The sequence below is a fragment of the Chaetura pelagica genome, unplaced genomic scaffold (genome assembly GCF_000747805.2).
Source record: "Chaetura pelagica isolate M959 unplaced genomic scaffold, ChaPel_1.0 scaffold69, whole genome shotgun sequence".
Lineage (NCBI taxonomy): Eukaryota > Metazoa > Chordata > Aves > Apodiformes > Apodidae > Chaetura > Chaetura pelagica.
In genome coordinates, this window is record NW_009970724.1 from 9,970,889 (window position 1) to 9,996,831 (window position 25,943).

The following is a 25,943-nucleotide window of genomic DNA, read 5'->3' on the forward strand; positions in this document are numbered from 1 at the left end:
CAGGAATGCAAAATAAAACACAGATTGTCAACTCAATTCAACTACTTATTCATCCTAACCAGAGCAGCTGGAGAAACTTGCTGACTTTTGGACCAAAACCAAGAAACCAAACACTTAAATTTGTTGATTTCACATCACAGTAATGGTTCTGCATATTTAATGCCACTTTTTAGAAGGGTTAGTACAAAAAAATAATTAAAACATCTTTGCATGGTTTCCAGAGAAGAGACAAAAAGTACATCACAAATACAAGACCACAAGTTAGAGCCCGAAATGTGAGTGCTACCATCTCAGCTTTCCAATTGATTTATTATTGTCATAATTTTATGCTGCAATTATTAAAATAATGAACTGTAGTGGGAAAGTGATACTGTCATTTTTTAATAATCTGCTATTCATCACATTATCTCTATGTTTACTATCAAATGTTTTGCACACTTTTGTTATCTGATTCAAAGAAAATCCTTGCATTAGTGATGTTAAACCTAATGGTGAAAATTCTATTATGATTTTTAATGTTATCCAACTATTATACGGTTGCAGACTGTTATGAATGAATACAAACCTTAATTTTATTATCATTAATCAGCATTAGTAAATATAATTGACATTTTATACAGAACCAGCTTTAAGTAACTTATTGGCAGCGATACAGATGCCTCTTAATATAACCCTCTGGCAAGCTACGCTGTTTGGGCGCCAGAGTGTCTGCACTAATGACTTGGAATTAAAATCAAATAAAAGCTGAGAATTGTAATTCAGTATAAAACAAACAGCCATGCTTAGTACCAATTCTTTATATATATAGTTTGGATTTATCTGGAATTTTTAGAATTTACAGTGAGTATAAAGTAGTGGAAGTGTTTGAGACTAGATAACAAAATAGGATAGAGAAAAAACAAATTTGATGTTCCCAGATTTCTACACTTACCATTAGGCACACTGTAGGAATTGAAATGAGGAGAAAAAGCAGTGTATTTAACCTTTCCTTTCCCTTTTTTTTTAAACAACAAAAAGGTAGAACTTTTTAGACCTTATAAATAGTAAAAAATACACATGCATGTTTTTCTGCCATTATTTTAATCTCAGCAATTTATGCAGTTTCCTGAGGATTTAGTGTGCTTGGGCACGAAAAGAGACCTAATCCTTAAAAAGTTTTCATATGAAAACATGGATTATGTTATCAAAATGATTTAAGATGACTTGTTTCACTGTACAACTTGGAAAGCTGCTCTGTCTCTCAAAGCCTTATGCCCTGATTTCTAAATATCAAGTGTTTTTTCTCTAGAGCATATCTGAACCATCTCTTCTCCACACCACCTATGTATGACCTACCTGATTTGAGCTCTGGGGAGGGGGGGGGGGGGAAAAGAAAAAAAAAGGAATAGAGCCAAAATCATTCCTAGCACCTTCATGTCTTATGATGGGGCCTCCAGCAACTATCACATGTGGAAGTCCCCTGAAGAGCTACTGATAAATCTTGTTGCATGTATTGTTATTTTACCCAATTTATGCTTACCTTTTCCTTTTATAAACTACATCTAAAGGCACTATAATTTAATTTTGGCCGACGCTGAAGAACAAACCTCAGGATCTGCCCCTTTAAAGAGAGCTTGTTTCATTCATTTATTTGTCTAAAGATGTAGATTCTTTTCTGAGCTCTCATTTTGGTGAGACAGTTAAGAAAACAGAAGAATATATTTTAGCAAGAGTAGCATACTTTAAACATGCAAAATAATATCCATATTGTATGAGGACAAGAGAAATTTTATTTTACAAACATATATGTATATATAATGTAATCTTCTTCTTGCTTTATGGATCTGAACTCCTCCAAGGAGTGTCACAAATCCACATGATAGCCCTGAGTGCTCAGATTTTGCATTTCGTTCTCTGATTTTACAATAGCTGAAAGATATGTAAAAACTCACGTAGCCAGACAGCTCCCTACTGACTACACATCTAAGCAACTTCACATGCATATATTATTCCAACCAAGGAAAGCTGGAAATAACATATGCAAAAAAAAAAAAAAAAAAAAAAGGCAAGCACATGCTTGAAAGGAATCTGTTCCAGCTTCTGTGTGAGAACATCAGAGCTCTCTCTGACCACACAGCACATTTCTACTGCCTGCTGCCATCTCAGGTGGGGACAATCTGGACTTCTGAGTTAGTCTCTTAAAGAGACTTCCAAGTTCACCACATCTGGGCATATTTGAGAGACAAAAGAAATTTCAAACCATGACCAAAATGTGCAAAAATCTGAAAACTTCAAAAGGGTATTAGTATGAGAATTGGCTTTTGTGCATGTTTATTTTCATGGTCAAAGCAATGCACCATCTCCTAACTGAAGTCATGGGATGTACTGATAAACTCTGCATCAGATTTCAACACAGCAAAGACATTAGGCATGGATAATGCCAACCTAATTTGTATAAACCATCAAATCTATAGGTTACAGAACACAGGCTCTTAAAAGTTTAGGAGGACTTTGTAGACTAGGGATGATGGTTGGGCTCAATGATCCCAAGGGTCTTTTCCAACCTGAATAGTTCTATGATTCTATGAAAAGAGAAAACATTGCCTCTAGGTGTCACTACCCGAAGGTATGCCCTGTTCCATGATTCTAAAATGCAGCTGAGTTCATTTGCTTAAAATTGTTAAATTAATTGTGTGTATATATCTCATGTCTTTCAAAATCATTATTGATATCTGCAGTAGTTACTGGGTTGTGATCTAAAAGTTATCTAAAGGGCACTGAAATGGAAAACTACAAATTCTATCCAAGCGCTTTTTGGAAATTATTTATTTTCATCTTGTTCCTTGTCAAATACATAATGCATTTTTGTTCTCAGCAAAACTAAGCATTTTGTATATTTACAGTTTCTGTCTTCTTCTTATTTTTTTTTTTTTCCCTTTCAGCACTAAGTATTTAAACACATTCAACCTAAAAATCTCAAGCCAGTAATCTGCTGCTTCTGTATTCCCCCTGAGGTGTAACTATCAATGTGGTAGTGCAAGATTGCTGAAGAGACATGAAAGAAATTGCAGTTACAGTCCTACCTGCCCACAGGCCAGGCCCATGCCTCTCTCCCCCATACCATGAGGACACGATAAATTTAACTCCAGTGCATCTGCACCAGCCACCTATGAAACATGCAAAAGGAAAAAAAAATGTAAAATTAACTTCAAGTAATGTACTCTTTCCTGTAGCATTTACTCTTTGTGTTAAATAGAGTTCTCTGCACATTTGACTTGATTTTTTTTCTTTTTATTAAGAGAAAGCTACAGTTATGATAGACTGAAAAAGAAATGTATTGAACATTACAGAGAAAAAATTCAAAACCTGATGTGGTTTCCCAAAATTACAAAGGAAATTAGAGTAAAAAATAAATTAAGAAAAGAACAACATGGAGTTGGTTCTGGAAAATGTTAAAAAATGAGATGTAATTACAGGGCCTTAGGGCAGCACTGAGAGCGAGGTTCAGTAGTCAGTTACCCAGGTGCTTCTGTGCTCTGAAGAGCTGTGACTCAGTAGCAAATTTATCCTTTCTGCTGTAATGAATTTAATATCTAAATTTTCTGCAGGCACCTGTACTGTGTCATAGCTTTTGTCATTGAATATTTTTGTTTCTGAAGTCAAACAATAGAGTATTAAAGAACATCTATACAAACAGATTACCCATGTTAATTTCTCTTCAGCACCCTCTAATAGCTACAATTTAAAAGGCAAAGGAGCCAAGGTGTACAAGGGCAGCACACTAACCAATATGCTCCTCTTCCTTCCTACTGAACTGCTCCAGCCTTAGACAAGGACCTCTCTCGTTGCCTTCCACATGGCTGTAACTAGTGTTTTGTTTTGCATTTGCATTTTGTTTTTGCTTATTGAACTGGAGTAACTTTGCCTGCTGTGTGGCCTCTCCGAGCGTGGGAGGAGGGAGAAGCCATCCATCACTTTCAGAAATCCTCCAGGTCCTGGGTAGCTCTGCAAGCCCAGCTATGCCGTGCTGCTGCTGGGGCTGTCGGCCTGCCTGACAGGCTGACCTTTTGCATGAGTAGGTCGTCCTCCTGCCGAGAGGCAATGTGGTACCTTCTGGGGCTTCTGATCTTTGGAAAGCCACATCTATTACCTTCTAGGTAGGATCCTACACATGCAATTAAATATTGCTGCTCTTCAGCTGTGGATTCCAGAGCACCCCAAAGAAGTGTGCTGCTCTCCAGACAGTGCAGACTAAATGCTGCTTTGCAGAAGAAAGTTACGTACATTGCACATTATTAAGTGCATTTCAATAACTGTTTTTTTTCTAAAGGAGCAACTCAAATACAAACACAGATTGGAAATAGCTGTCTTAAAACTGGATAGCAGTGCCACCAGATTAAAAAAGAGGAGCAAACGGCATAATAAAGCCATTCATCTCTGTCAGTTTAAAAGTGGCACTGCTCCTGTCAAGTGCAGATTCCACAAAAGATTTCATGGTCAATTAGGTAAATACAGGTATAAAATGGACTAGTGTTGAAGATCACCAAGCCAATTACTGATAATGTTTAATTTTACTTCCCTTGGGCCCCAAAGTGATTTTTTTAAAAAAATAAATTTTAAAAACCCAAAGAAAATAAAGAAGTGTCTTCCTACATCACCACAGGCGCTGTGAATCAAGGAACAACGATGTCCAAACGTGCAGATTCAGCCATATGAGAACACAAATTTAACATATCACACCCACATCTACACATATGTAAAAACCTATATATATATTCATATAAAATACTTCTAAAACATTGAAATGTGAGCTTATATTAACAATAATCAGAAGCTAAGTTTTTTCTTTGCTTAAATTTGCTTAAATCCAGTTTTATTTTAAAATCAGAACTTTGTATTACATTCAGATATAGACACCTTTCTGAATGAAATTACTGTGGTCTTAATCAAGTATTTTTTATACTACTCCTTATAGACACAGATACAAATTTTTAAATAGTTTGGGTTTTTTGCTCCTTCAAATTGAATACAAATTTCAGGTGCATAGTCTGTTTGCATTTTCGTAAGATTAGATTTATATTATAGTAAGCCTGCTGACTGTTTTATACACCAGCTTTCTCTGCTATCATTTTTGAAAGTCTGTATTAAAACTAGAATAGCATTAAATGAACCTTTTATACTTTAAATATTCAAGAGTTTTATATTCAAAATTTCTTCTGGTGCTGTCAAACTAGAGTGCCTGTGGGCAAGGTAAGATCAAGTTAGGCTCTCAAAGGTAGAATTAAATTTTATCAGGGTATCCATCATAATATACAGTTTGCTTAAAATGCAAATAAAAAGCATATAGATTCAAAGACTTGAAGGCTTTCCAGGTACTGCTTAAATATCCAATGGACCATTTTCATGGAACAAATTTCCTTCAAATTTACATTTCCAACATTTTAATGAAAACACAGAATAAACAAATAAACATGCTTTAAATTCTAACTTTTCAAGAAATTCCTTATTGCAGCTCTTGTTTTTAAAGAGAATAAAAAAAAGACCCATTACCTCAGCCATTTTTGAAAGTTCAGTCCAGTCGTCCCTGTTATAGGTGCACATGATACTGGCAATCAGAATCTGAAAATAATATATATGCAATCATTTCAAGCCACATTACCAGATTTTGTAATACAGTACTTTACTGTGAGTCCAGTAAATGCCTTCATGTGGGAACTCTCAGCTGTTTACTACTAAGTGAAATACATTTTACCAGGGATGAGAAACAGTATGCAAGACCATCTATCTTATTCCTACTTTTTAAGCCATCGAGGAAAACCAGCTAAAGGAAAAATGAAGGCTTTTCTAGACACAGAGTCACAGAGTCCACCAGGAAAACTGCCCTTTCAGGTCCAGGTTCTCTTTATAGCTGCTCCTGTCTCTAACATCTTTAGAAAGGTTCAGGATTCTTCTAGGAGGGCAGCTAGGCACACCCTTTTCCAGTTGCAGACAGCACTATTTACTGTTGCCAGCTACTCCTCCTTTCAGTGGCCAATGCAAGTCACAACGTTAATTTCTATTTAAGACCAAACCAAAATCACTTGTTCTGGACCCATCAAGGATCATCAGACACTGAAACTCTGAAGTCGATACATTTGTGGTGAGATCAGCAGATAATGCAGCCCAGGAACTCCTGCATGGAGGACTTCTTAGAAGGATGAGGCTAGCAAGAAAAAAAATGAGATATCTATATTGCAGCAGCTAAAAGGATAAACCAGAAAAAGAAGCCAAAGAACTTAGGAGCACAGTACCAGTTCAACTTGTGTTTAAAGGAAATGCCATGAGAGGCAAACAGAAAAACAATTGCCCATGCTCTTGTTTATTTGGCTCTCTTAAGTGAAACACATGAAAATTTCACATGTAAAGTTTGATTTACAGGTAAGATGAAATTTGCTTTTAATATCTCTTTTGCTTTCCAAATAAATTTTGCTGCCTGCAGAAATTCTAAGATGAGCTTAATCTGTCACTCCCAGTCAGTGTAACACTTCTCTTGAACTTTCCCACAATGCTGAAGGTTAATAACTCATTCATAGAAGGCAAAATACTGACAAGCATGGTATAGAAAAATAGTCCAATCCCAAATTACCTCCATACAGAAAGTATTTAGTATATTTAGAAGGGAGGGATACATACTTTAAAAAAGAAGGCAGCTAGAGAGAAAGTGAGACACAGTAGGGTTACAAACTATTAATTTAATAGGACAATACCACTTATAATCATCATTATTATTTCCACTATTTCACTCAGGTGAACCTCCACCTATCAATACACAAACCACCTACCTGCAGACTACCTACCCTTCTACCCTTCTGGCTGAAGTGTGCAAGATGGGAGCCTTTTGAGAAGGAAAGAATGTGATGAAGTGCCTGCCTTTCCTGCAGGTGCCCATTTGTATGCACCTCTGGCATAAACAGAAGACTAAGCTTTTCATTAAATGCAAACAATCGTTTCTGGCCACACTTTTAATCCCCTCTTGACAGAGGTAAAAACTTTCTCTCCTATACCATATTTTTTTCCTAATTTCAAAAACATGATAGAGTTCTATAAGTCAAATGTTTCTGAAACAAAATTTGATCTGTGTCCTATTTGAATATGCAAGATAATTTGCATGCCCAGGAAAAAAAACATATTTAAAAAGAATCTACAATCTATTTAAGAATCTATTTAAGATAACGCAAATTGTGAAAAACGAGTTTAATAAAGTACATATAAGAAAAAAAAAAGCAGAGTCATAAACTAGTTAGAATATGTATTAACTAGACGTTAGGTCAAAACAGTAACTTGTAAAATTCACACTTTATAAACTAACTAAAGCAAAAAACCCCACAACCCAGACCAAACAACTCATATGCTGACAACCTGATAAGGATTTTCACGGTTGCAGTCACAATCCAAAGTGTATCAGAAATCTACACAATTCAGCCTTAAAACAAACCAAATTTTTCAGCAGGGAAAGTTGTAGGACAAGAATGGTGGCTGACTATATTCACAAGTAGCTGAGTTAGGTTATGTCGAGTGTTAATATTGAAATTTGAAATTTCTGCTGGCAGTGTATAAACAAGGAGGGACAAGATGTTTTAAAGAGCTGTTAATTAAGACAACTTGTTTATTTAATATTGATTAGTTGTAGTATTCATATTTACACTTAAGTACATACTTTTGACAGAAGCAGTGATTTACATTTACAACAATAACTTAAAGCAAAAATTACATTTCTGGAGTGATTGTTCACATGAAAACTATGATCTCAGTGGCAATAACGAAACTTTAAAAATAGTAGGGATTTATTCTCCTTTTTTCTCCAGTGTTCTCCTATAACTTGAAATTAAACTGAATTCCTAGTTGGAAACAGATCCTCCAGCACTCCATGTTAAAAAAACCTGTCCTTCACCAAGTAACTGTTCTCTCCAAATGCCTTTACAGTCTTTTCATTTCGGATAACTAAAGTAATTATTGTATGTGGATATTTAGGGACATTTTTGAGGTTTGAATCCACACCTAAAATCACACACCAGAATTAATAAAGAAAACATGGAATATTCTCTATTACCTAGAAAGAGAATAACAAAAGAAGAGTAACCATAACAAGTGATAAAACCCAGAGTTTTTATTGGAAAGTAATTAACAGAAATTGCGTTGCATTTCAAACTCTCAGTCCCTTCTTACTATTTCAATTTTTCTTCTCTTAGATCTTTGATGCCAACAATGCCACGTGCAAAATTACCACTTCTGCAAATTCAATAGCTGCAAACAGCTGGTATCTCCGAGAAGCCCTGCACATGGCCCAGCCCAGGAGCACCCCTGGAGAGCACATTCTTCCTCTTGACTCCTGAAATTTGCAGTGGCAACTTGACATGAGTTTAATTACAGTTGTTTGAACCAAAAGTGCAAGGCCGCATCGCGCTTGCCCGGCTTACGAAAGTGACTATTGACAGGTTCTACAATAAAGCTGCTGATAAAGTGCAGTGAAATGCAGAAGTACGTGAAGGTGGACTAAATTGCAGCTTTGTCAAACCTTGACTGAGGGGCTGCCTCCAAAACTATGCATGATTGAAGCACAGTGGGACCCCTAGCCCATTCCTTACTCCAGGCCAGAAGAAGAGCTGGCATATGCTGTTCCCTCTTCTTTTTCATCCAAATTGCTATTTTGCCTATTGTTGAGAGATCCTGCCCACCCCGCCCTGCCTCAAGGAGTGCAGTGGCCCTGCAGGCCCTGCTCCCCCTCACTGTGACAGATGTCACCAGACAAGGTCTCTGAGCCTTGACATCACACAAGGCAACAGACAATTTCTCCTAATGCTTATGAAGGGACAAATGTATGTTTGTAACATCAGACACTGTTCTGTGTGCAGGATTTTCTTGATCACTCAAAAGAAGGTCTAGGATAAAACTTTTGCTTTTGTTGGAGGGAGAGGAGACTGAAAGGAAGGGTATGTAATATGCCATTTAGAACATCATTAAAGATTAATATACTGTAACTAAAGCACCTAGTAGAAAGCTACATTTCACACAATTGTGTAACTAATACATTAGTAGTTGTTCTACTTAAAAGGACAGTGACAAGCTACTTCGCATAATCCTTAAAATATTTTTTTTTCCTTTTTTATAATAATCCCCTGGAAGCTTAAACTAGAATCGATTTCCCTTGTGAATGGTTTGTTGTTTTGTTTTGTTTTGTTTTTTTTTCTCTTCAATTATCTCTATGTGGGTGTCTCATGAATGCAATAGCATTAAAAGAAATAAAAAGGATGAAGTTCACCCCTGTGTATATTTTTAAGTTATCTTTCTTCCTTAACACACAGATTCACTGCAAGAGGTTGCAAAACAAAAAGAAGGAGAAAAGAAAAACTGGTGCTACTTTGGGTCAAACAGTCCTGAGAACATCTATTTAAAGCCAGACAGAAATAAAACTCTATGTAGACAATTACCATTTGTCCTGTACTGCTCTGCAGGGAATAAAGGAGTTTCAGTACACTCAGAGAGTCTGAAAAAGATTGCAATCAGCTGGATTTAAATGTGAACACTGTCAATTCTTGCAAATTCAAGAAAACTTCCAATAGACACAATGGAATTACAATCCTCTACACTCATGCCTGTAATAACCATATTTCTTTTGGCCATCTAACACAGGCCATAGCCCATATCTGTTCCTAACCTGTTCTTCCAGGTCTGTGCATAACCTCACTGCACTTCAGGAAACTCAGCCACCCACATAGTTTCTGCTTTCTCTTCCCTGGGTGTCCCCTTCTCATAGCTGCACCAGGCTTGAGGACAGTTCTGCACCAAATGTCCATAGGTGCTCCTTTTAGACACTGCTGTTGGCCTCAACCCACCACCCCTTCTGCTTTCTCAAAAACTTGCAAAAAGCCCCAGGGTTTTATTTTTTACGTGCACAGCTCTTTCAGAGATATTAACATTATCTTTAGCAGACAGTTGCCTGAAAGCTGTAAAATCCAGAGGAGCTTTCAAGGCTGAAGAACTTGGTCTATTAAACAGCTACCTGTTTAGGAAGCAGAGATACAGAACAGGAAAACTGCTGTGGATAGAGGAAGTGCAGAGACTGAACCAGATTTCAAATATACATAAAATTATTCTTGATCAATCTAAAGTTCAGAAGATATTTTTGTTTGGGTAAGATGGAAATACCTCAATCTTCCTTTCAAGATGTTTCTTCTTCAAAAACAAGGCTATAGCCTTGCCACAAAACCTGCTTAGTCTGAAAAAACTCCCATTTTTTTAAACCGAAATTCCTCAGGAAGCATTTACTGGGAAGAAGCTCGACACTGAAGATTTCTAAAACAATGGCAAATAGAACACAGTTCACAGAACATCATTCACCAGTGGAAGAGACACCTACATCTATGCAAGGACATCAGGAGAGTAGAACTTGGCAGCTAAATTATTTCACAACACCAAACCCCTCATCTGTCTGAATGAGGGATACACATGCACTCAGTTCTGACCTACAATGTCCCTCACCCACAACCAGAAAAGGCCAGCACACTTGGAGCGTTTTGTGAAGGTCCTGCACAAGTGTAGCTACAAGAGCATGTGGTTCACCAGGTGCTTGGTGAAAAACTAATAAAGAACAATTTTATACTGAACAATCCAGTTTGCAAATATCCAACTGAAAACCACGTGTGCTGCATATAGGCTCCTCAATCTTTTTTTTTTTTTTTTTTTTTCACACATGGAAGAAGGAAACATACTGATCACAAGCCAGAGTCTCCTCTACCCTGTAGCTCTTAGGTGCAGTCTTGGTAGCAAAGAGTGAGCAGCAAGGGAATAAACAACAGCACCACAGGACTTTCTGGGTTGATAAAGCTTTTCTACCCTACTGAGACTTGGCCTGCCTCTGTAACCCTGCCTCTCGCATGCCAGGTTCAGGACAAACTCACAGCTACTCCACATAGTGCAGCAGAAAGATCTTTTGAGGTTTTACTGCTACTTGGTGCCACTTGTGGCAGTCCTCTGCTTTTCCAAATAGACAATCACCCTCAAAATCATCCAGCCAGAATTACCAATGTACTGAACATTTCTAACCCCAACTGCTCAATATAAGGGTACAACTGCAGCCAATATTCTGTATTGTACAAACATGCTTAAACATGCAGTATTGAAAAAATACAGGAGCACAACGTCCTACTGTTGTAAAAATAACCCTCTAGAGACAGCCTGATTTTGATGCCTTGTAGAGACAACCAGGTTTCTCTTGATCTGTACTTTCTTTTTGTAATTTTTGATGTGTTGCAGAACTGAAATAAAAATAAGATTCTTATTAAAAACTACCTAGAACATCAAATCCCGTGCAATAAGAAAGTTAACAATTGTAAACCCTGTCATGTCTCTGAGAAGCAGAGGAATTATCTTGTTATCAATTTAATAAAGGAACACTGAAGTAAATGATGCCATCCACTGACACCAGTAACACTGTCTCTCCTGGGAAATTCATGCTGGTAGGAACCGTCAATCTAGATGGATATGGACATATTAAACATTGTACCTTCAGTCCATAAATCTATTATTTCTATGCTGCCTTAATAAAAAGATTCTGCATGATGATAAAGACAAGAAATGCAGAATGTCTTGACACTGCTGACCTATAATTCTGCTTCTTTACGCTCTTCTTTTTTCAGGGAGCAGAGAGTAAATAATTTAACAATCTCTAACCATTCATTATTTTCCTCCTTTACTTGCACTTCAAATAAATTTAAGATCATTTGAGTAAATGAAAATGAGACAAATAGGGAATATTAGTGTGTTTGTTATTTAGCTGATGTCCTGTAGCAAACCTTCCAAATAAAGCCTTATCTTTATCTTCTTACTTTATATTGAGATCTCCAGTTTGATTTTCCAAGTGCAAAGTGAGACACAGAGCGACACAAAAACAGGCCAAGTATTATCAGCGCACAAGTCAGAGAAACTTATGACAGGAGTTTGAAAATGTTACCATTTGCCTACCTCACCATACTTACAAATTCAGCATGGACAGAAACCAACAATGATTCTCTTCAGAGGCTAAGCAGAGAAGCTTATTTTCAAAGACAGTTATTTTCGTATGGTGACCCTAGTTCTATCAATGCGATTCCACCTATTTAATGAGATTATTTGATGGATGTCAGTGATTACACTGAGCTGTAGCATCAAATTAAGGACTAGACTTGTTAGGGTCTAACTTCCTCAGACAAATAAAAACCAAAGGTTACAAACTAACCCATTTCTTTGTAAAATAACAGAATACTGTGGCTTTGATGGGAGCATGAAGCTAAACAGATTGCTCTTTAGGACTGGCTGCACCTGTAGGAAAGCAAAGCATCAGTTCTGTGTTGTAAATGCTCCTCTGCCACAGGAGACTCGGCGCCGTATCAGCCACTCTTATGGCAGGAGTAGAGGTACCATGCCCTTAGCCCTGCTTGTACGCATAAATGTGTAGACACAGAACACGCACACGGAAGGTGTGGATAAATGAAAATCTGACTTTTCTATTAAAACATTGAACAATTCCTAGCAACTTGGAATAGGACTGAAAGCAAAAATGAAGGGATAGAAAAAAAAGAGACCTTCTGACACACCTGTACATCCCATACTTCAGGGCACTCTTTAATTAAAGACATGATAATTCCTGAAGAGTCAAAAACAGACCATAGAATATGAATTCCCTGAAACAGATGTTTAATGAAAGAAAATGTAGCATTTGTACAAAACACTTCAGGGAAACTCAAATATATTATACTATTAGAAAAAATATGCCCATTTCATGATAGACTGTTGAAAATTTCAGTGCTTCAGGTAAACCCTTCAAACTCCATTGAAAATTACTCATGCGGCTGAAGACTTCCCTGGAGATTTGACAGAATATTTGGGATTTTACTTTGCATAGAAAACCTATCCTAGTTCAACCTTTATTCTCTTTAGTAATGAGTGAAAATGAGCATGTGGTAACTGGAAATCAGCATTACTGAAAGGAAAAGATGCAAGTTAAGGGCTGATTTCAAAAGAAGAACAAAGACAGATACTCATTTTCAGCAGTATTCCTAGCAAACAATGCCTGCAAGTTCTTGTGGATCTGCCATGCCCCTGCTGTATTTCTCTACTTTCCAAACTGACTTAATATAAAGAGAAAGCAGAGGAGACCAATACAACATTGGAGAAGCTAACAGAAGCAGTATATATCTAATCCTATGGTATTTCAGACACATGTTATGACCTGTAGCAAAAGCTTTACACCAGGGTGCTGACACATTATTGATTCCCAAGACCACATATGGAAAGCAAGGCTGGCAAAAGGAAACAAAGGCTTGCTTATTTTTTTTCTCCACCTTCAGAAATCTTTCCCTCAATAAATTATCTATTCAGATACACACACAGTCTTTTTAAATACAGTTCTTTGAGCACATTGCTGTTACTGTTTACGCTCCTAATAAAATGGACTAACTCTCTGCAGGCTGCCCCTCTGAGAGGGGAAGCCATTGGACACAAACAGGTTCAAGGGCTGACGGCTGCTCCCATGGAGGAACTGAGCAGCCCTTAACTGAAAGGAGCCCTAAGGTCCCTTCCACTCCCTTACTGCTTCTAGGTACATGCAGATATATTTCCCCTATTCAGCAGCAAAGCTGCTTAGCTTATTAGAAAACAAATTCAGTAGAAAATAAAGAGACAAAATGCACACTGAGTAACTTTTTCAGAGTTCCCAAACTCCTGCATTCAGTTAGCTAGCAATTCCTCAGGTCAAATCTGTCTCTTTGCATCCTCAAGAAGTCCATCCTATCTCTTCCCTTCTTCCCTCTCCCCCAGGACTTCTTTTAATTCACTTCCTTGAAGGCTCAAGAAAATTAGCAGTATCAAGTACTGGTAGTGGAGTAAAATGTGGCTCAGAGAGGAGAGAGAAAAAGCCCTCCCTTTTACACTTCAGAGCCCTGTGATGTGACATTCCTGGTGCCAAAGCAATGCTTGGGAGCTCTGAGTGATTTTGTCAGCCAGTTGCATCCTCCACAACTCACCCACTCTCTCTCTGTGCACTATTATCTCTGTAGGGATATACTGAAAAACACTGATAATTTGCCTCGATTTTGCACTAACAGCACTTAGGTTAGGCTGTTCTGATAGATGAGGGCACAGTCATTAAATAGGGGTGTGAAAAAGCTATAAAGCTTGTTCTTTCTTCAGGAAATTATCTGAGGGCTTTATGTGCCAGCTTCATGGGGGAGACCTGTCAGTTCTAAGGGACTGTTCTCTCCTGTCTGCCCTAGGTATTGGGCTTCACCAAGAAAAGAGCTTCCTCGCACTCCAAAACCTGTCTGGTTAATGGGACAGGTTTACCTCATGAAGGAGAACAACCTGCAAATACTGACAGGGCTGGAAACAAAGGATCTTTTCAATGACCAGAGTGGAACCAGTGAAAAACATCCCCATCCCCAGAAGGTAAGAAGTTAAGGTAGGCTAGAAACATCCTTTGTGGACTATACAAAAAACTTTTCAAAATTAATAAATATTTTTATTTGGAAAAAAATGTTAAAATCATTTCTTAGCAAAGAAAGAAACCATTTCCTATCAGACACAGAACTTTTCAAGGAGTGGAGATGAAAATCTGTGTTTTCTGTTGAACTTGATCTCTTCACATATTGGTCCTATTATCCCCTTGTATCTCCCAGCTGGGTCAAAAATTCAGCAAACAGCACTGTCACTATGTACCAGACCTCAGGATGGCAGGTCTTCAGTGCTCCCATCTGAGATATGATCAGAAAGTCTCATGAGTGGGCAACTTCACTTTTTTATATGCAGACATTATAACTTACTTAAGTAGCTAGCTGTTATGTCTGATGACCCAAGTAGTTTTTTGGCTACACTTCAGCAGCAAAGAAGTTACAAAATTAAAGGCTGGAAGCTGGCAGCTACCTTCTGACTAATCTTTCTTCCTTAACTGCCATTTCCACCCACCTTTTCATCTTTTAGGGAAGCTTATCTGAAGATGCTGAGAAACTAAAAAAGGCCTTACTATTTTCACTATTTGGATGTTTAATAACATTGTTATCTAACTTGTTCAGCATACTGCTCTGTGAGTGGACACTTCAAAATAAAAATGTATTAAACAGTCTATAGGATTATATTCTCATTCAACTGAACACACTGTAAGACCAGTTGTCACCTAATGTTGGAGAGATTTTATCTATGACCCAGCAGGGGGTCTTGTGTTCCCAAAAAGATAATTTCAAAATAGATCAGGTGAAATGTGGATGCCTCTGGCGGAATTGAAGGTGGAAGTCCTTTTAGGAACCAGAGGGGTGCCGATAGTACAACATTAAGAGAATGCAAATGTGACTTACACCCATTTTTCATTCCCACCCTTTAAATGCACGCACTGCTCACAGGTAAGAATTTTGAGTACCTATAAAATTCACAAAATCTCTAGATACTCTCACCTGAGCTGTAGTTACCTTGATGAAACATTCCGCAAGTGTATTCAGATCTTAATGTGGAGATACATCTCTTATGAATGGCTAGGTGGCCAAGAATGGTATGGCTATGAATAAATCTATCAGATTCTTACACTGCAAAAAAACCACTGAGTTTCAGAAATACTACCCTGAAGTTTAGGAATAGAGATTCAATGTAACTTTTTTCCAAGCCTAAGACCTTAACTAGCTGTTATGTATAGACAGAAGCAATCAACATAACTACAATATTTGAAAAACCCGAGCATTAAACATAAAGAGAATTAAACAAAAATGAAGCTTGAAACAGATTAGGAGCCCTGAGCTTAAAAAATAAATGAGAAAGATGTAAAAATAAAGCAGCACAAAAACATTATTCCAGGGTGTTGTGGGACTGAGAGGGGCAGTGGCAGGAGATAGGTTAGAAAAGTACTCACTTGTTTTCTTAAGAGATTTCATTTAACTTATGTGACTCCTAATAAAGGATGTATTTAGTCTCCTTGAAATAAGCTTTTAAAATATTTATTTGGGTTTAAGCAATCAGAAAACAAGTTCTTACTGTCACATCTTTCCTTCAACATGTAAAAGAATATGCTATGGCCACTAGATAATGTACACAAGGTTTAGATACAGAGACACATTACTGCTGATTTATGATCCTGCTGGTTACCTTATTCTGCATGTTTAGCAGTTGCTACTTAACCCTAATAGCAAGTACAGTTGATTAGTTTCCACCAGAACATAAAAAAAGGAATTAAAATACAAAGGGAGAGTGAACTGAGATCTAGAATATATAAATGTGACAGGTATGAGAAGTTTGCTGAAAAAGACTATGTAAAAGTTTATTATCATAGTTCTTAAACTCAATGTGCATTAAAAATTCATAAGCTATCAGCACTGTTAAGGGTGTAGATTAGGATTAGTTCAGAGCCCACTAAGAATTCTGCTAATCTACATATTTTCCTCAGTGGATAAGGAAAAAAAAGCACTTCTTGGAACACTTTATTCCCACATTTTGCTCTGAATTTGAGATCTTTGCATAGGCCCCCTCCCCAGAAAGCACAGGAGGCTGGGATATAGTCCAGCTGCTGTCAATCTCACTGAAGAGCTGGCTCCAATTGTGATAGATTCAAGCATGTGCCTGTGCCTTTCTTATCTAAGCTAGAACATGTCTGTATACAGCCAGCTCTCCTACTATCAACAGAGTTCATATTGGTAAAGTAAACTCTAAACTTGCTCCTGAACAAAAATAAACTGTTTGATGGTATAACTGCATCTACACCAGGGTTCTGCCAGGACAGCAGTTAGATGCAATTTTATTTTTAGTATCCCCAGCCTACATAAGTATGTAAGCAAGACTTAAATATAGGCCTAGCCTTCATATTTTTCTTCATTAGAGCTCTAGCAGAATGCCTAAAATGTACACCACACCACAGAAATTAAGCACAGAATATGGGCTACAAGAATAGCATATACTTACTACTTTTATCAGCTATAAATATACTTTTTCATTATTATTATAATATAAATTACATAGAAGGGAAGAAGTTAAATTATCCAAATCACACACACTCAGTGCCTCATAAAAGACTAAAATCATATCACAGCCCATATCAATGAATGTCAAACCTACTGTGCCTTTTAAAAGAACAAATTTTGTAAGTTACCCAGTTTCCCCTGACAAACACGAAATGGAAACTGGCGAGAAATATTTTGGGGATAAATGTTTTGCACAGGTAACAAGGTTAGTAGATTTTTGGCATTCTTACAAACTAGATTTTAATTTTGATGGACCCTTGACTGTTAATAATTTAAAATTTTGCAATTTGGGGTTTTATTTTCTAACATTGCCACAAGGTCATTTTCTCCCAATCCAATGGCAACTTCTACATCCTAATATTAAAACAATAACTATCCAGAAAAGGGCATTTCCCAGGGAGTAATGACTGGCTGGGAGGAGTTGATGGCCCGAGGCACTGCTGAGGGCCATTAACCCTGGCCGGTTATTAATCACCAGGAAATGCCCTGCACCAAGGTTGTTATTGCTATTTTAAGCACAGATTCGTGGGGGTGAAATGGACATCTTAGTGTGCAGATATTTTTTAACACGTGATGCCATTTCCTTTGTTGCAGTTTACAGAGGAGATTTCTAGAAAGAATGAATGCTATGCCTGCTACTCAGCTGGATTTCACAGATAATTTTGCAGCACTCTATTGTGCACACAGTAACTTACCAAACTGAGAAAATAGTTGGGGGTTTAAAAAGCTTTTACTTCTAAATAGTAGTCTGCATAGAAAAATGAAAGGAAATTCCAACCTTAATAAGAAGAACAAAATATGCAACTTTTCACATCACTGTCAGCAGAATTACACTCTAGAATGATCTTTTAATCACACTGTCTTTATGTTTAGTGCATTTTTATTTATCGATACTCCTGCATAATGATCAATCACATATTCCTTCAAAAAAGGAGTTTTTAACATCAATGAATGCCAGAGCACATCCTGAACCAGCTTGAGCTGATGTTTGCCATTAAGGAGTTTGTCTTTTCCAATAATCAAGTAGATTAGGTAATTTTCTGGGAGATCGTTGGTGAAGTATTTCAGAAACTGCTTTAATTTTCTCCTAGTGCTCACCCTAAGGCTGAAGTTTTAGAGCTGCACTCATAGTCCTCACAAAACTGTGAAAATTGTTATTTTCTTGCAGAGATCAATAACTCACTCTCCAAATAAAAAGGATATTCTTAGCATATGTACAAATAGTGCTCTGCCTTACTGAACTACATACTATTTGTCAAATCTTAGATGTGAAAGTAAAAGAAACAAAATAAGTCATGGCATAGGAAGAAAGTACAGTTCTGCATTAAACTAGTTTGACAGGTCACCAAAAAAATGTACTTTCCAAGAGCAAAACATAAAAGATCTTCTCACATGTCTCCTTAAGGTCCTAATTTGTTACCACAGATGTAGCCATTTGAATCACACATTGAGTGTAAAAATCTCAATGAATTTACCATGTGTTCTATTTTCAGTTACAAATTATGATTTCCAGCAAAAGATAAGTGCTATTTTAAAACAAAATACCCTCAAATTGATGGTCAGAGTGAGTTTTTGCATCTCCTTACCAGATTAATAATCATACTGTAAAAATTAATAATAACAAAACAATCAAAATTAATCTTGTAGCAGTTGGTACCAATTACCATGACATGTCCTGGGTGATCATTTGAACATGCAGACATTGCCACTGGGTAAATTTGTAGCAGGGTTTCTTGTGTTTCTATATATAGGATCATCTGTGGTGACCCTCTGAAAATGCAGCCTTTCAAATTGAAGACAGCACTTGAATTACAACTCCCTTAGCACATAATTTTGAGCTAGTACAAAATACATCTTCATCTCAGCTTGAGTTCAAGTAATGTCGTTACATGCTAATCAGATTGTCAAAATGTAATACAGGCACAATGAACCAAAGGTTGAGACAGGACTGGGAGGCAGGAGAGCGCTTCCGGTCCTGCATACAACTCCACTAGGTCTTTGTGCATCAACAATGTAAACTCATAGGAGCAGGCTACACAGCTCAGTTTCCCTTCTTCAACACACACTGCAATGCCCTGTGAGAATGAGCTCATAGTGAAGTGTCTCCTGTCCATTCCCACCTATCACCCTTCTGGTTCCAGTCAATCTACACCTTTGCTGAGGCAGGAGAAACTGAACAACACAGTGTATTCAAAATGTGTAAATAAAATTAATCAATTCACTGGCATACTGATGTTTTTTCCTTTGTTCTCTCTTCCTTTCCCTGAAATTCTGTGTTTAATATGCTTTATTTCAAAGCTGTTCAGCATTATGTGAGATTTTTGTAGTGCTCTCTACTGTAACCCTAGTATAAGCTTAGAATCAATCACTGTATATATAAATGTATTACTGTTTTATGACATGTGCATACTACATTTATCTTCATTTAATTTTATCTGGCAGTTCATTGGCCAGTCCTTCAGTAATGCAAGATCCTTCACAACCCTTCAAAGTCAGCTCTCATCTTTTAATACCTACTCTTACCAGAAAAGTCTGCATTCTTGAAATTCTCTCTCTTTTCCAGATTGTTAATAAACATTTTAAATAGCGCAGAACCCAGCATAGATCCCTATGACATTTTACTGGAGCTCTCTATCCACTGTGAAAATGGAGTATTTATTCCTTAACATTGTTTCCCATGTTTAACTAGTTATTTATTAATGTGAGTCTCTTCCCTCTTTGCTCTTTTTTCTTTTTACTTATTCTGTTTTTTAGAACAGCTTCTAAGAATTTACTTTCAAGGATAGAAGATTTAAGTTCTGCAGTTGCCCTGATCTCTCCCAAAAAAGAGGCTTTACATTCATTGTGTGCCAGTTCTCTGCTACTTTTCAAGCCTCGAGCAGATCTCATATAACCTCAAGCAGATCTGATATAAATATCAAAAAATTCTGATGACAGATGACAATTTTCCTGTATTTTCCCTTTTTTTTTTCTAAAACCTAAGTTTCAAAAAGTGAAAATCTTCAGCACCATATTTTGTGGCTCAGTCCCATCTCTATTATTTAGGTCACATGAGGCTTGAGCATCTTTTAAGCCTTGTGGAAGAGTCTTTCCCAGAAAACTTCCTTCCTTATAAGAAAACATGATCTCAAAGACCCAGTACACAAACATTTCTGTTACTAGTCTCTGTTTTGGTTCTTATAACTCTTGCAAATAGAAACTGCTGTGCTAGCATCCTGCTAGCTCATGAAGAGCTGAACCAGTGTCAGCAGCAATGAGGACATCCTGAGGATGGGGAAGTGTGAAAGCTGTCCTGGAATTTGAGGAGGTATGTTGTTTAATGTATCTGCTCTTCTCTCTTGGCAGCCCTTTTCTCTCCTTTTGCTGGGAGGCATTTTTCTGTTCTGTTTTTTGGTCCTCTCTTTTCTTTGTGGTGAAGGATGAAGAGAAAAAGGGAAAGCGATTGTATTGCTCTATGCTCTGAGGCCTCTTCCCTTCTCCTGCCACAGTAGTCATTGGAAATTGAGGAGTCAGCCATTCTTGCACTCCACAGTAGCTAGGGCCAAGTGGTTTAGTTTCTGGGTAAGGTAACTAACACGAGTGCCTTACTGCAACCTTGTCTTCCTTCTCCGGCTAGGATTTCCTCTAATGTTAAGGGACTAGGCCACCTGCCAGTTTTCAGTAGTGAAAGGGATCTTTTCCATATGGTGAATTTAACAACTGCTGTGTGGGTTTTTTCACCTCCTACAAAGCATCCAGGATGGATGACTTTGGGAAGTTTAAGCTGCAGCAATAACAACTTCTGGAGTTTTTTAATGACATTTGAGGATCTGGGAGTCAGATAAGTGCACTTCTGGGCACTTCCATGATATGGAGTGCGCAAGCTTCTGGGCAGCCTGGCTTGTGGCTTCATCACCTGTCCTCTGTCCTTTACAGTCCACATGGAAAAGCATCTGAGCTTTCAGAGAGGGTCCTCTGATGGGCCTGAGGAGACATGGCATGTACTCTCCCCATTCAGGTCGACAATGCACTGGTTACTGTTGGTACCAGGTGAAGTCCACATGGGCACAGCCCTACCTGATTATTCAGAAATGTTTCCTTACAAGTTTTAGATGTTGTGGCTTGTCAAGTTGTCAGTGACCTATGTGAGTGCACATCTTAGCAGGTATTGGGAGTATAAAATATTATTTCTTTGTTGTAGAAAGGCAAAGCTATCTATACTAGCCCTAGGAAAGCAGGCATTTATGGAGAGCAGCTAGCTGACAATTTGATCTTTTGAGTATGACTCCTGTGAAGAAGAAGATGAAAGTTCTGCCTTTCACCTCAACAAATCACCTGTATTACAAATGATAGTTGAATTCCCAAGTATTTAAAATTTTAAACCGAGATGGCAAAACAAACTATAACCTTTTACAAACCGAATTGTCAGTGACTAACATCTCAAGATGTAAATTGTATGTACTCTACACAACACCCCACAGACCGCTGAATACCCATAAAAAATAAAAGCTATAATAATGCCTGCCAAAATACACAAATTATTCCTAATAAATTGAGTGAGAAAGCCAACTTTGACCTTTTCCTCATGGTAAACCCATGAAGTTCATTATTCCTCTATATCTTAAGAAGTTTTATACCAAATGTCTCTTAATTTTGTGTCTCAGAAGAGATCTACTTAAATTTTAAATTAAATTTTAGATATCCTGGTCAGATCCCCTCAGTAACCAGATTACAAGGTCTACTATTGGTGCAGACTTAAAGAAGGAAAAGTTCGTATAAAAGTACAAATGTTGTTCCCAGTCTGTAGATGAAACCTGCTACTAAACCAGAGTTGGTCCTACACAAGCTTTATTTGTAGGTTCTCACTTCATGGATCACTTCAGCAAACGAATCAAACTTGCATGTAAACCATGCAAATCTATTTCTATTAATCTTTTAACTTTAGGAAATATTTTTGAATGTTGCCTTTTCCTGCACCAAAGTTATTTACAGGAGCAAAGCACTCCCTTATGCCTGTTCAATTGTATTCTTCTCTGTAATCCCTCATTTCCTCCTGTTCTCACAGAGAACTAAAGAACTAAAATAACTCTGGTTTTGTTACCTAAATGAAAAACAAAACAAATAAATCAAATAAAAAACCAAACCAAAAAAACAACAACAAGAAAAAGCCCAAACAAAAAAAAAAAAAGAAATCCCAAACACCAAACCCAAACAAAAGTTTCTTGCCCTATTTCATACCTCTATTGCAATAAAAAACTGCATAATATAAAAAAAGTAATTACACCACTCCTGGAGATTTAAAAATCCAAAACCCCCAATGCTACAAAAGTTGGTTTGCAGCCTGGGATCCAGTGATCTGTTCTTGCATGCTCTCTAGCATGGCTACTCCCGACAGGTGTTCCAGGGACATTCTGAACAAAATGTTAAAAATATATCCTTAACAGTTTGAGCCTTGAAAAGCTGCTCTCTGCTGAGTAACTGTCAGAGAAATTGTCAGCAACATTCTGCAAGCAGCAGAACAAACACTAAGATGACAAGAGTCTTCCGCTTAGTTTGGGGTTCCAAGAGTACTTAATTTCTAGCAGAAGAGGTTTCTCAATTTAGCACATCTCAATACTGATATCTGAATCAGAGATTTAGTGTCACAGCTGACAAGCTGGTATCCTAAATACATTCCTTAGAGTCACACAGCAGCCCAGATTCATTTGTGTTCAGTAAGGAGGCCAGAAAGTAGCTTATAAGACTTCAAGTATACTAATATAACAATACTAAAATACTACATTTGGCATCTTCTTCCAAGATCCCAGTTCTTCCTTGTAGTACAAATTTCTCAAATATTTGCTTGTTTATGAGGGACTTCTGTTGGCAGTGGATGGGATGATGATTCCCCTGCAGTCTATTTTTCTTCCCAGCTGGTTCTTATTCACTAGGACAGTATCTGAAAGCCATTAATGTTAGCTAACTCTGATTGCTACCTTCTAGACAGATGTTCCCCATACCCAAGAAGGCTCTAACAAAACTGTCCTTGCAGTGAAGTCACCTTTAGGTCAGTATGTGCTTTTTTTTTCTCCTACATCAGTCAATTGCTTATAAAAATATTACAAGTAACTTTCATATTTGGATTAACAATGAAATTAATAAAGATTCCTTTTATAATACAATTCAATTCACAATGAAAATTACTATTAGAAGTTGCATCTTTAAATATATTCTTAAATACCAAATTATTCACAGCAGAACTGATAAGCATCCACTCTGGAATCAACTCCTTCCCTTGATATTATCTATTTGAATGCAAACATCAGCTTAACTAAAAAAAATCATGACCACCCTCTATTTGTGCAACAGTAATTTCACAGAATCATCTGTCAAAGGTTTTTGCAGGGACTTCTCTGGTTTTTAATAACATATTCATATGTCAGTAAAACAATTGACATTCTCTTTACTAAATATTAAATAGGTGAGTTTTCACAGATGTATAAACTGGAGATTCTAACAAAATACACTGCATCTCTGTGACTGAGTGCTACTTACATGGTTTGGAAAGTCAGCCTTCAGTTCAGCAATACTTCTACACCAATAGGCAGCTGTTTTCTCGCTGATGAGCTCGATGTTCAGAAATGAGCCTTGGCCTGGGCCGTACGTGGGGCCTGAAGTAATTCCACGCACAATCCTCGGAGAAACGTTGGTTACAATATCCTGCAAAACAGTGAAACCTTGCAGATTGACTTTCTAAAGTGAGGCACATACCAATGATGTCTATGACATCATAAAACCTAAAAGTATCAGGTATTTCTAAAATGTACTGTCCTTAGGAGTAAAAACCACAATTACAGGCCAGTTCTCTAAATGAGCAGATTCTCTAATTAGATTCTCTACATCATAGGAGAAAAATGTTTTCTGTGTGCCTGAAAAGATATGTTAACAACCAAGAAAATGGCAATATTGTGTACCTATAAACTGCCATACAAAACATCATTTAAATAAAGGTTTGGTGTCGGGTAGTGGGCATACGACACTGGATAAAAATCCGTGTAGGCCTGTCACGTAGCAGTGTGCATCTGAACTATCCTCCTCCTCAAAGATGATCAAAGCCCATGTCCTACACTAACAGGTGAAGTGCAAAGAGGTGCTGCCCACTAGCCTCTCTGATGAAGAGTCAGGGTCACAGGTCCAGGCACCAGCAAAGGCATACCAAAGTATCAAACTTCACCAACGAAACTATATGATTAATAGAGGTCAAACTAAAAAAAAAATAAAAATAAAACACACTAAAATTAAGACCAATATTGTAAAGAACGACACTTCTGAAGATCAACATGAGGTTAGAAAACAATTTTAAAACATACAGTAAAGACACAAAATGTTGACTTATTTAGTAGTCTTAATTAAGCTGCAATGTCACCACATCTATATTAACAAAGAACTGTAAATTCTGACATTATTTAAAACTAAAGAGAAACATAGATGGCAAAATGTTCCGTTTGCCAATTTCCAATTAAAAATAATTTTGAGTAAAGGTCATTTATTTACAAATATATCAGAATTATTTAAGTACCCCTCCTCACCATCGTGCCATTTTTAGTGAGATAACATGAACCACCATTAGTATATAGCAATTAAGGTCAATTTACATAATATTAATTAAGAATCATCCCATATAAAACAATTAGGGTAATAGGCATACTAACTGGATTTCATAACATTTGGACGTTTTTCCAACTAGATAGACAGGAAACCTTAATTAGCATTAATTAGCACTGATCTGCATATGTTTGATAAGGCATACCCTTGCCACAAAAGATTATTTATTCCTGAATCTGCCAAATGCTGCAGTTACAGAGGATAAAGGAACTTTGCTTCACATTGTATGTAAATTTGAGGTAATAATTTGCTTATAAAATTGAATTACTTATTATACAGAAAATATACAGTAATATTTTATCCTGATAGATAATTACATGTCCATTTACATATTTAGAAATCATACAAAGTAATCTCTTCAGTTGATCTATTTTCAGGCCTAATACACCTGAAATGTGGACATCCCAATAATCCCTAATTTTCCTATTATCATATTTTCCCTTCATTACAAAAGCTTCACCTTCCTCTCAACAGTTAAGTTATATTTTCAGAAAAAAGAATTTAGAACATGTTCTGAATTTATGCAAATCAAAACCAAACAGCCAAGTACACTCCCCTCACTCCCAAAACAAATTACAAAAATTGCAATTTATGCAGTAGAACCATTTACATCAGTTTGCTCCACATTATCCTCTTGAGTGTTTCACTCTTTTTAAATTGCTTCAGAGGAGCCTGTGCTTTGACTTCGTCCCAGAAAACTACTCATGTACACAGGCCAGTACTATCCCATCATCTAGGGTGATAAAATACACAAAGTCAATTACTTAAACACTAGCAATATGACTTTACACCTGCAAGAACACTGTGCACATGGTCATTTACCAACAGATACAAATTACTTTAACCATTGTCCAAATGACCATGAGCTTCCTTTTCATATGTTCCAAACCAGCCAGAAGCTCTGTAGTTACAGTAGTATGGCACTAAGACTGAGCTAACAGCCTGCCTGTTGTTGGGAATTATTGTTCTTGGGTTCAGTGCAAATTATGATAACATGCAAGCACTATGGTTTCTGCTCTGTGGCTAGCTTGTGTAGGTGTATAGGCCAGGCAATGTTTGGAGCCACCTACAGTATTGCTTGTTATCTTGCTACGTGTGTGTTACGTTCTCTCATTTTATTACAGGTAGGAATTCAAAGACTAAGGTATTACAACCTAGATTACACCTCTTGTGGGACACTTATAAAGACTTCATTTGCTTGAAAGTGAAAACACTCTGAAGTTTTTGTATCTGCTTCAGGCCTCCAGACAATAACTTCTCTCTTTTAAGAACTGAGACTCCTGTTCAGACCCTGCAAGCGTTGCCAGATTCCCCTAGCTTTGACTCACTCTT

The 25,943-nt window shown here is 37.2% G+C and overlaps 1 protein-coding gene across 1 annotated transcript in view; it reads right to left on the bottom strand.

Moving 5' to 3' along the window:
• The window catches only part of DPYD (dihydropyrimidine dehydrogenase), a 308,687-nt gene that overhangs the window by 99,887 nt on the left and 182,857 nt on the right, over window positions 1-25,943 (bottom strand). Inside the window, exons 14-16 of the mRNA XM_010006772.1 lie at window positions 23,502-23,666; window positions 5,530-5,598; window positions 3,063-3,146 (exon numbers count right to left, since the gene is read on the bottom strand). Of these exons, the coding sequence (XP_010005074.1) occupies window positions 3,063-3,146; window positions 5,530-5,598; window positions 23,502-23,666 (318 nt within the window). The remainder of the gene's footprint in view (window positions 1-3,062; window positions 3,147-5,529; window positions 5,599-23,501; window positions 23,667-25,943) is intronic.